Source organism: Octopus bimaculoides, chromosome 5, assembly GCF_001194135.2.
Source record: "Octopus bimaculoides isolate UCB-OBI-ISO-001 chromosome 5, ASM119413v2, whole genome shotgun sequence".
Classification (NCBI taxonomy): Eukaryota; Metazoa; Mollusca; class Cephalopoda; order Octopoda; family Octopodidae; genus Octopus; species Octopus bimaculoides.
The window spans coordinates 50,953,387-50,965,886 of record NC_068985.1 but is presented as its reverse complement, the minus strand read 5'-3'; the positions used below and the strand labels follow the sequence as shown (position 1 = coordinate 50,965,886).

Here is a 12,500-nt window from a genome sequence, read left to right as displayed (position 1 = left end):
CATTTTTTGCTAAATACACTCCTCCCACTAAGTCCTGAAAGTCCTATTCAGCAAATGAGGCAGCCACTACATGGTTGTTCTGCTAACTTGAAATAACAGTGGAATTTTCATCAAATCACACCTGCTGTCTTAAATAAAAAGGAAATATTGGATAACATGTTTCTATATATGTTGTTAGCATCCATCTGTTTTGAGAGATGAGTTTTTCAATACAGATCTGTCCAGATTTGAGTTCCAGTCCAACACGACAAAGCTAACAAACTCTTATGCTGCTGCTCTATACAGTGACACTGAAATAACCTTTCTGGAGTATAAGCCTAAGTTGCATATTTGGAGATACTAGAGTGCCCAAACACCAAAACCCCACTCTCAACTTCAGTTGTGTGATTTAAAAGAGTACTGTTTGGTACCAGTTTGGCTGTTGAAGTTGCCAGAAAAAGGTTGAGTTGAACAGTTTAGGGGCACCGTTTCAGATTTATTGTAATGTTTACTCTGTATCCTTTATCTCATGAGGCAGTGAAGCTATTTATTCATAATTGGGGGTTCTGTAACCCTAAACTGGAGTCCATTCCAGGCATGTCAGCCAGGACCTGCTAAAGCCAGGAGTCATGTAAGGTAGGGTCATTACTCCATAAAGTAATGACAGAAGTCACTACCCACTACCTAATACTGTGTATCAGAAAAGCAATAATAGAAAAAGTGGGATAGTCACATCTGGAATGCTTTTTGATCATAGGTTTGACTACAGTTGACTTTCACAACATCAAGGCTCTTGAGAGTCAATGCTTTGCTTTTATTTCTGTAGATGAAAGATATATCTTCCCTTGATTGAACAGCAGTCTCTCAAGAAGTAACATTCCCAGATAACCTGATGGCTGTTACAGGCTGAGGAATGTAGAATAAATTTTTCTGTCCAGAAGCACAACAAAATGCTTTTGATGGATTTGCACTATAGCATCATAAATTACAGGTTTCCAATAAGTCAATCACTGGTTTAACTAGTGAGAGATTTATTATGACTGTCTACATTGAAATCTCATTGTGATTAACTTAACTATTCCTCATTTTTGGTAAAATAAGTGACATGCATCTAGTGAGGTAGATTGTAGTAGGCATGTATCAGGGTTAATTTAGGTAATAACCATTTCCTCAATGTATTTATAGCATTATCTTTTTTTAAAAAGTAAGCAGTTATCTTATATAAGTATCATTAAGGATTGTCAACTGCCAAATATTGAAGTTTTCATTATTGGGTCTAAGAAATTGTAAAAATGTTTTAAATAAGTTGAATTTCTCAGGATAGATAAGCCTTCAAATAATGTTGCAAAATCATTGTAAATTGTTTTCAATTTCTTTAGGCAATAAGAAGCACTCAGTGTTTAGAAGTACCATTATCAAATAATGGTGAACTCCTTGTTTCCAAAGAGGTAAGTAATCTATGGGGTGGGGGGATTATTATTTTACCACATCAATTATACAGTCCCTTCTACTGCATGAAGCAATGAGCTTTTGTGTCAAGCTTGCACCAATGTGTTAGTTTATACTAAATATTGTTTAGGATGTACAAATAATAAAGTAGATATTGGAGCTTGATATAGTCATCTGACTCTTTAGATCCTGTCAAACCATCTAACCCATGCCAACATGTTAAGACAGATGTTAAATGATGATGATGGCAGTTGTGACAGTGGCAGCTTGGAATTGGGCTGTTGCCATTGCTGATCTCATGAGTCTTCATTTATTGGTCTTCTAACCTACAAATTCCTTCATGACAAAACTAAATATGTTTTTCTATATTAAATTTAGGTGCCGTTCATGATTTTAACATTTTAACTTATTTTCACGTACTAGGTAGGTCTGGAGGAAGGGGCTTTGCTTGTTACTTTCCAGACCCTCTTGAACTGGTATATTGATGTCATTTATATCCATCTTGAACCTTTGTAAGCTAACAATTTTGGGAAAGATATGAGCAGGGATGGAATCCTAGAGGGCTGACATTCTGTAAAAGAAGGGCTGAGTGTAGTGATTTGTAAATTGTCTTTGAATTATCCCCACCTCTTCAGATGCCCCTGTGGCAAATAAAATAAATCATCATCTATTATATTAAAATGCTAACGATGGATTCCTGTGGTGTTAGAAAAATCTGTCAATCCATATAAAGGGATGGTAAAAGTGTGTGCAAGAGAGAGAGAGAGAGAGAGAGAGAAGCATGTACACAAAGATGCGTGCACACACACACACACACACAAGTATACACTATTGGCGTCCACACATACATGCACAATTAGCTGTATTTGTGTATGTGAAAGAGTGGAGGAGGATATGTGTATATGTGCTCATGCCATTAGTGTCCAAATATGTGCAAGTGTGTACATGTGTCAGTAGTATTTGACTTTCTCTCTTGCACAATTTACCTGACAATTTAAAGCATGAGTTTTAGAGCAAATCACTGCTGTGAAGATTGGACATTTATCTGTTTTATTATCAATATATTAATAATAAGGCAGAATCATTAGCATGCTGGGCAAGATGCTGAGTGGCATTTTGTCCATCTCTTCGTTCTGAGTTCAAATTCTGCTGAGATTGACTAAGCAAAGGTACACTATTTTCATTCAGTTCTTCATACCAAGGATATTGTTTTCATTTCATCCTTCTTGCCATGCCATTTATGCATTATGCTTGAAGTAGGAGTTGTACTCAAGCCTAATGTGTTAACTACTGTACTTAATAGTGAAACATTGCTTATATTTGCAGGACAGCAGGATTGTCAATATTATTATTTATTAAGTGTTGTAATCTAACTGATAAGCATGAGTTCAGTCTCTGGGTCAGTCAGTTTGGATATACTCTGGTTCAAATGGAATGAGCAAGTAGCATTACAAGCGGGAGAATAATGAATAAAAAACTAACTATAGTATGGATAACAGAACGAGAACAGTGTACCCTTGTGAATTAAATAGACAGTTCATTCTGAAATGTAATTATAACATACAAGTTTAGGACAGTATTAGTATGAATATATTGGTGTATGATAATAATTCTCCTGCTCAGAAATTCAGGCAAAAATCTTCATACTTCACAATTAAATTTATTAAATTTTCCTATATATGTAATATATAAGAGCATTCATAGGTAAATTTAATAAGTTATTGCAGTCTTATTGTAATATATTGTATTGTTAAGGTGGTGAGCGGACAGAAACGTTAGCACGCTGGGCAAAATGGTTGGCGGTATTTTGTCTGTCTTTACATTCTGAGTTCAAATTCCACTGAAGTCGACTTTGCCTTTCATTCTTTCAGGGTCGATAAATTAAGTACTAGCTGTGTACTGGGGTCGATCTAATTAACTGGCCCCTTCCCCAAAAATTTTGGGCCTTGTGCCTAGAGTAGAGAAGAATATATTGTATTGTTTTATGTTTCTTTATTTCATTACTTTTTTTCTTTACTTTAGTATATTGATTATATCATTGGAATTGCAAACCAAAAGATGAGTGAAAACTTAACACGAATTCAAAGGTATTTGTTACATTTTTCAATTTTTAGAAGTCTCTCCCAAACCATCTTAAACAATTATTCTGCATCTATAATAAAGTTTCAAGTTTTAGTTGGGAATTGCTTGTACTTGGGAAAGGTGTAAACATCACAACTTACCATTTCTTTTCTCTTAAAAATCAAAAACTATACCTGTACAAGAAATGAGAAATTTTTAAAAATAGCTTTTTGCTTTTTGCCATGTCATTATGAGTTTAATGGTTCTACAAATTTATAAAAATATTGGAGCAAGTGTTTTTTTTTTTTTGTAGCTGTATTATTTTATAATTGAAAACATTTTAGTGGTATCTATTTTTTAACTTGGTTAACTAACTAGATGCTGAATTCTTACAGTACAATAGCCTTTTATTGCAAACCCGCATCATCTTATCTATGAGGCCCAACATCCTAAGATCCAACCTCACCATTACTCTCCATGTTTTCCTTGTCTTTCTTCCGCCAGAAATTATCATTACATGACTAATAACAGTACTGAGGTTAATATTTGGAATGTGAGATAACTAAGATGCTATGATAACTAAGCGCTGCTTAGTTATCATAACATCTCAGCACTTTTGATTATGCAAATCTACTATGTATTGCATATCTTCAGCACTATAGCAGTAGCAACCATGTTAGTTTACTAAAATGTTTTTTGATTAAATGCCTCTTTGATTCCATACTTTCCCCAGGTGTTCCCTAGCTCATCCGTTTCCTTGTAATGAATGTTTCTTTAAGTAACCCCCAAACTGGACACTTGATTGCAACAGTTGTAGCAGATACCATTGTTGAGGCCCCGATTTTAGTTGGCTGACTATTGCATTGTGCAAGTGAGGTGGAGTTATTACAGAGAAACACCCCCACTACTTGTATTCCCAACTAAGTCAGTATCTTTACATGGTCAACTTTGAAATTATCCATATTTCTATTTTCTCTTCACATCCATTTCCCTGAAATATTTTTTATTTTATAAAATCTATTTTCTGTTAAGGGGATAGTTTGGCTTTTTGATTTTTGGAACTGTCCTCAAATATTGCATGGTTGGATATGATTGCATCTCTTAATTTTCTTTTAGAGCTATTGGTAGTTAACTGAAAGTTTAGTGGTATTTTAAATGTACTTGCTTGGAAAATAACACAAACAAGGGCACAGATATAACTTATTGTTTAACTTATTGTGTAAGCAAAGTCGTATGAGTTAAATGTGGTTGATGGAAAGTGTGTGAATGTTTGTTGGAGATTTTTTGTAATTGGATCGTACTTAGCCTGGTGCCCCTTTGAGACCAATTGCTTGCCAGTACTCAAACTAGGTCTGTACTATGATCGTATCTTCCTCCCATCAGTTTAGGAGATACAGAAAAAAAAAGAAAAATTTCTGCTTTTACATCTCTGACCAGGGCTGACTTGTGAAAATTTTTTTCCTACGAGAGTTCCAGACCTCAGTAATGAACTCATTTGCATACAGCCAATCAGAGCTCACCTTGACCTTGTTGTCAAGTTAACAAACACACGACCAAGTAAACTCAAGACAAAGAACGCTGTTTGAAGTCAACCGATTGCCAAGTTATGCCTGATTTTAGAAAGCGACAAGTAATTAGATAGATTTGCATCTATACCTATTATTGGATTTTGTTAGGGACCCCATATGGTAAAGATGTGGATGGGTAAAATGTGGGTAGAGGGTGATGTGCTAGCAACCTCTCCCCTTACTGTTTTACAAAGTAAATAACAACACAAATAACTATGCAGAGGCAGCCATGGTTGAAACAAGAACAAGAACAGCAAACATTATTCTTTTCTACTCTAGGCACAACTGGAACTTAATTTATTGACCCTGAAAGGATGGAAGGCAAAGTCGACCTCGATGGAATTTGAACTCAGAATGTAAAGACAGACGAAATACTGCTAAGTATTTCGCCCAGTGTGCTAACATTTCGGCCAACGTTCCACCTTAAACAACAATCATTATTAAAAGAGAAAAGAAACATGTCATTCCTTAACCAAGTGACCTTATCTTATCACCTGACTGGGTGAATATGATCAAACTTTAAACCTCTATAACTTTTTAAAAATATTTTTCTGGAAAAAATGAAATAACCTCAGCAATTCAGTTTGGGCAAGTGCATTATTGTGCCAACATCGGCGTAATCACTGAACATCAAAGGATCAGCATCAAGAAGGAAGAAATATTATTTACATATATTTATTCGTTTGCCTGACAGGTAGTTAGAGACAGTATTACTTGTAGTGATAGTGAAATTTTTTTTGTTAGTGACAAAAAGGTTGCTGGGAATGCACGGTGCTGGTTAGAAAGGAAGAAAGGATAAAGGTGGCTCTGCTCTGATTGGCTGTATGCGAATGAGTTCATTACTGGGGTCCGGAACTCTTGTGAAAAAAAAATTCATGACTGGCTCAAGGTACAAGCAACTCAAGCAGTCACCCCGGGGCGAAATTTTTTTCCCCACAACTGTTCTGGATCCCAGTTATGACCTTATTTGCATACAGCCAATGAGAGCTCAATTATCAAACTAATTTATGAGCGCATAACAAGTGATGGGCGATAAGATAAGTTCTCCTGCTTAAGGAATGACCATGCTTCTTTTCTCTTTTGATAATGTTTGTTGTTCTTGTTTTTGTTTCAACCATAGCTGCTTCTGCGTAGTTATTTGTGTTGTTGTTTACTTTGTAAAACAGTAAGGGGTGAGGGTTGCTAGCACATCACCCTCTACCCACATTTTTCTCATCCACATCTTTACCATATGGGACCCTAACAAAATCCAATAATAGATATAGATGCAAATCTATCTAATTACTTGTCTCCTTCTAAAATCTAGCATAACTTGGCGACCGGTCGACTTCAAACACCATTCTTTGTCTTGAGTTTACTTGGTAGATCTTTGATTGGCTGTATGCAAATGAGTTCATTACTGAGGTCCGGAACTCTTGTGGGAAAGAAAATTTCGCCGCCCGGGGTGCTATGTGCTAGGGGCACCAAGGAGAGCGTGACAGAGACAAGGAAATTTCTACGACCGTCAGTTTGTACACGCCGAAGTTCAACTTACCTGGTGCGCCAGCAACCCAAGGCTGGCCCTGCCTCTGACTGACTGTTAAAATAAAAGTATAATATTTAAACTTTACGTCTGTTCTATTATATATTACATTGAAATCAGTTATAGTACTGTAATATTTCAATGCAGTGCATGTGATAACTAAACTAATGGTCCTAAAAACTATTTTTTCACCGTGTCTATCAGCAACAGAAGTATGTATCTATTATTTAATACATCATAACTAACGTAATCTTTTATTTTCGTTTTCAGGTTATTTGAGAACCTACAAGAAGCAAACCTTAAAAATTCTGGATCTCACATTTGACTATTTTAAAGTAATAAATATTTTTGTAACATAAAGCAATAGTTCTGTTATAAATGATTTTTTCATTTTATTTTAAATATAGTAGTCGGTTTGATATTATTTTCCCTTTTGTTTATTATGGTTGTATTTCAGTCGAAGCGATCTGAAAGTGCATAGATAAACAAATTTGCATCCCCATTCCCTGTCTTGTAGAACATTGGTTAAATCTCATGTTCAGACATTTTTGATAAAATTTGATTTTTTCAATTAACGATTGGTTGTAGGTGAAACGACGAGTTGAAGAAAGAAGCATTTCGATTCGGTATTTATAAAATTTTGAAGGAGGGATAATACCACTTGCTTAATTGTTTTCCCATTTGAAAGAATATTTATTTGTTCTTGGTTATAGACACATTAATCACAGCTGACTCCTCAGTCAGTTTAATGTCGTTTGAAAGAAATTATTTATACAAGTTATGCCATGGAGCATTTACAATATTAATTTTAAATCCTAGTTTTGTAATAAACGCTTCGCAACATCCGGTTTATTTAAATATTAAGGGAGATAATCACTGCTAACGTTGAAAATGTGGGAAATGGACGGTGTGAGGTTTAATGTAATATTCTTTTAAATTTACTAATCTATTATTATGCAATAAACTCCTTAGAACACAAAATATATTTCGCATCTAACTTTGTAAACGCAAGTTCAACGGAAAGTGAACGTGATAGCACATGGCTCATCAAACTCCTAAAATGCCGACGTACCCTAGGTCTGGTTGGCCGAAGGCTGGCGGTGTGAGTGGTTCACAACATGGTTCAGCAAAATATGGAAACATAACGCTCTCTCCTTCCTCAATTACTCTCGAAAGAACCATCAACTTGTAAGTATTATGATTGTTTTCTTTCTGTCACTGTTTGGTTGACCTGAATAATTCTCCTCGGCGGAGGTAAAGAATACGTACACCACCACTTATCGACGTAACAAAAACCCTAAAACTAACCCTAAACCCTAACCTTAACACTAACCCTTAACCCTAACCCTAACCACCGGATGTACGCATTCTTTACCTTCGTCATTCACCTCTATGTTAAATGTATCAAGGTAGATTAATTCCTAATCTCAGTCATCTTAAAAAAAAAAAAATTACATATTTACGTTTATGAATTTGTTTTGCTAGATTCCTTATGTGAAATTGTGTGCTGAAACAGACATTTGCTATATTTCAGGATGGTCATTTTTTTTTCTTGCTAAATAAACTAATAAACTCATGCACTATAGTGCGTCAGTTTATTTGGCAACCGTCTCGAAATACAACAATACATATTTCTTTGTTTAAAACTAAATCGTTTAGTCAGAGAATACCTCTGTCTGCAAACGCTCCCATTTCTGCTACGTAACATGTCAATAAATCTAAAAATTTTGTAAACTTTAGTCTATCTTTCGCAAAATTGTGCCTTTTGACTGTATGTATAAACACTACATATACATACTCTCTCCCTTCTCTCTCACACATATTAAACATTATATAAGCGCTCTCTCTATATAAAACAATACTTACATATACTCTCCCCTTTAATTATTGTATGTGTATGTGTATATATATATATATATATATATATATATATATATATATATTATTTAAATAAACGCTGTATAAACAAATATTATATATATATATATGTATAGTTATGAATTATAACCTATCATTAATTCCTTTCTCCAATAGTAAATGATAGGTAAAAATATAGATATCTTATTTTGTATTGAGTACGAAAATGCGGCATAGTGTCGAATGACGTTGGTAGATGGATACTGTCTTTACCTAATGTGAAACAACGTGTCTTAATCGTTGGACACGCGTGATTTACGGATTAGATGGTGAGCAGAATAAAGTTTGAATAAAATCCTTCTTTCAACTGGTTTATGACACACATGTATAGTCATCATTTAACGTTCATCTTCTATGCTGGCATGAGATGGATGGTTCGACATGATATGACGAGCCAGTTATAACGTCGAACTCCAAAGTTTGCTTTGGCATGGTTTCTACAATAGGATGCTCGGTCTTCCTAACGCTAACTACTTTACGAAGTGTTTTGAGCGGTTCTTCCGTGGCACCGGGCACTTGTGAAGTCACCAAGAAACTTGTAAGAGGGAGCCCTTAACTAAGACGACGGTGTTGTAGAGAGGGATGAGGGTGTATGCCAGGCATTGATTAATAAAAATATGATGGAGGGGCCGTAATAGTTATCTTCCTGTAGAGATGATACATGGCTACTCAAGCTGGAAAGAGAAAAAGATGATAGTACAAGGTGAATATAAGACAAAAGAGAAAGATGCAACTCAAGGGAAACGGGTGGTCAGTGGAAAAGAGTAAAGGGATGATATTGAGAATGCTAGATGCATAGCACAGGGAAATGGTTCCAAGAAGAGAGATAACAGGTAGCACAAATGGGAATGAAATGTAAGTAGTTCTCATAATCATTGCAGCTGAATGAATAGTGTTGTGGTTAGATGGGTTTTAGGAAGATTTATACGGAAGGCATAACAGGAACAAATTGGGTACAGAGGCATAGACATAAACAATACACTTTAAGTGCTTGGTTTTTGCTCAGTTGGCCAGATCTTGAGTACAAGGAATCATCTTGGTCTTTTGTCATCACTCCTGTGAGACTTAATGTCCTGAGGTCAGTCTTCACTACTTTGTCCTGTCTTTTCTTGGACAGCCCTCTACAAGTTTAATCTACAGCAGTTAGCATAGCTTTATGCAGGTGTCCTCATCCATACACATCATATGGTTTTACTAGTGCAGTCTTCTCTCTCTTGCACACTACGTCTAATTCTTCTTTTGCCCAATTTTCTACTCAATGCTTTTGCATTGTGTTGTACATGCACACTAATATTACACTTTCAGTGGAGCACACTAGCTTCATTACTTTCTAGTCATGTGTCTTCTGCATTCATGGTCCACATCTCACTACCATTTAGCATGGCTGTTTGTATGGAAGTATCAAACAATATGCACTTTGCTTTGAGAAGCTGTTTGTTATTAACAGACGTAATAACTCTGAACTTTCTCCTTCCTATTCTTATTCTAGCATCTATACTTTCAGAACATCCTCCTCTACTGCTAATTAGTTTCCTTAGGTAACAGAAACTACTACCTCTAGGGATCTTTCCAGGTATTTGAAGAAATCAATTTTCATGAGCTATAAGTGTTTCTTGCACCTGCTCACTTGCTAGTTTACCTGTGATTCCATTGCACCTCTTGTGTGTCTATAGATTGTACTGAGTAACAATGGAATTTCTACCTACACTTTTCTACATACTAGGCAGGAATAGTTTCCCTGTCTGATATGTAGGAAGTAGTTTCCTGTCAGTTTTTCTGCTTACTAGAGTTTAAGACCTTTGATTCCATGTTTTGCTTCCACTTCTGGAATTTTTTCTAAGTCTACTATAGATTCTGCTGTAAGAACAAGGTCATCAGCATAGAGGGGTTTCCAATAGCAGCTAGTCCTAAACTCTTCTTTTACGGCCTGAAAGATGAAGATGGATTGGAGAGGATTGAGAACTGAACCCTGGAGAAATCCTGCCTGCACACTAAATTTGTTGTATTCTTTGCTAATCCTCACCTTACTGACAACATTCTTGGGCATAACTTGAATGGCTCTCATCAACCACCTATCTACTTCTACCTTCTTCAGTGACCACCATATGTATATACCAGGTCTGGTCAATAAGTATCCGGACTGTTGCCATAGTAACAAAGCTAAAACATGCAGAGTAATGACACAGATTGACCTTGAACTCTGCTGTTCATGCGCATTAAGTTTTAACGTTCTAGCTCACTTCCACTGTTTACAGCAGTGCTTAGGAGGAAGGTGTGTAGTGTGATCATGAAAGAGAAAGTTATCATGACGATATCTGCTCAGAGGCCTATGCAAAGTTGCAGAAAGTGTATGGAGAGGAATGTATGAGCTGCACACAAATGTATGAGTGGTTCAGACATTTCCATGATGGCCGAAAAATGTCGATATTGACAGGACTGAGAGAAACATTGCAGGTGTGCATGTAGCTGTGAGGGGAAATCGTTGAATTACCAACTGTGAGTTATCAGAGGATGTGCAGATTAGTTATGGCTCAGTTCAGTCCATTAAGGATGGATCAGAGAATCAGCCATTATTTCTGCACCATTATCTTGTTGCTTTGAGATTTCAATGGTGTGATTGTTTATTTTTAGATTGACATTGTAGAGTAGGTGTGAAAAACTTGATCTAGTTAAATTGGACATAAAACAGGTAGAATATTCTGGCCAGATATGGCCGGTTTGAATGCTAAAGGGTTACAATAACAAAAACTTTTGAACAATGTAAGCTTGGTAATATACACTCTGGCTAGCCAAATAATGGGAACAAAATTTTCAAAATCACTCCTTTGCTAACACATTTTAAAAGACTTTTTTGATAGTGTATATTGAATGATTTGATTGCAGTAAGTAAAAGTCTCATTGAACACATATTGTCGTCAATAGTTACATTATCTTATCTTCAACTTTAACAGAGAAGGTTTTTTTTTTCTCCGCTCTTCTTCAAGAACTGGACCACATAAAATGATTTGTACTTCTTGTACAATACCAGTGAAAAGAAGTGTTTTCAAAGGTTTCTGTAGGATACATTTGGATATGGCTAAATTACCAATAACTGGAATTTTCTTGATTGACTGATCTTGTTGTTTGCTATTGCTGTTTGTGATGTTATCTTCATTTCTTGAATAACCTTGCTTATTGAATTGTAACAATTTTCTCTGATGGTATCTTATAGTTATAATAGACATCTACAGTTTCATTGTCCATTCTTTCTAATGATGGGTTTTAATGTTCCATTAGCACCAATTGCATCATCTAGATTAAGTACTTGGATTTTTGATTTGTTCAAATAAATTACAGACACATTACAAACTGGATTTTCATATTCAATAAAATGCTCTGCATTCTGGGTTATTTAGTTTTTTTATGAAACATCTTGATACACTTTTCTTCTCACTGTCCCACCCATTCCATCGTAGGATCCTTTGAAATGGTGGGTTTCACCATGATCCCAAAGTATTTTAATATCTGGAGGATAAAAGGAAGTGATAAAAAAATATCTTTATCTAAATTGACCAGAATAACCTTCACTCCAAAAATAAATGTTTTTTTAACTCTTGTGGTGCAATATTCCTCTTGACTTCTTCAGTAAATCTTTGGTTGCATGAACAGGCTTATATTTCTTTCATGAGCTGCTTCAATGGACACTTTGACTAGCAGCAGAATGTTAAGAATCTTTATCAACTGTAACTGTTGATTCATCTGTGGATGACACAGAAGACTTGTAATAGCATCATCATCATCATCATCATCATCGTTTAACGTCCGCTTTCCATGCTAGCATGGGTTGGACGAATTGACTGAGGACTGGTGAAACCGGATGGCAACACCAGGCTCCAGTCTGATTTGGCAGAGTTTCTACAGCTGGATGCCCTTCCTAACGCCAACCACTCAGAGAGTGTAGTGGGTGCTTTTACGTGTCACCCGCACGAAAACGGCCACGCTCGAAATGGTGTCTTTTATGTGCC

The 12,500-nt window shown here is 35.8% G+C and overlaps 2 protein-coding genes across 3 annotated transcripts in view; both read left to right on the top strand.

The window, feature by feature from the left end:
* The window catches only part of LOC106875965 (alpha-L-fucosidase), a 66,546-nt gene extending 59,607 nt beyond the window's left edge, over nt 1-6,939 (top strand). Inside the window, exons 12-14 of the mRNA XM_052968378.1 lie at nt 1,359-1,427; nt 3,451-3,515; nt 6,850-6,939. Coding sequence (XP_052824338.1) covers nt 1,359-1,427; nt 3,451-3,515; nt 6,850-6,904 — 189 coding nt within the window. The 3' untranslated portion in view covers nt 6,905-6,939. The remainder of the gene's footprint in view (nt 1-1,358; nt 1,428-3,450; nt 3,516-6,849) is intronic.
* A 497-nt stretch (nt 6,940-7,436) lies between these two features.
* Nucleotides 7,437-12,500, top strand: part of LOC106875961 (cleavage and polyadenylation specificity factor subunit 5) — an 84,849-nt gene continuing 79,785 nt past the window's right edge. The window contains exon 1 of one of the 2 annotated variants that reach the window (XM_052968380.1): nt 7,437-7,767. In XM_052968380.1, coding sequence (XP_052824340.1) covers nt 7,619-7,767 — 149 coding nt within the window. In that variant the 5' untranslated portion in view covers nt 7,437-7,618. The remainder of the gene's footprint in view (nt 7,768-12,500) is intronic. The other variant, XM_052968379.1, reaches the window with a different exon arrangement.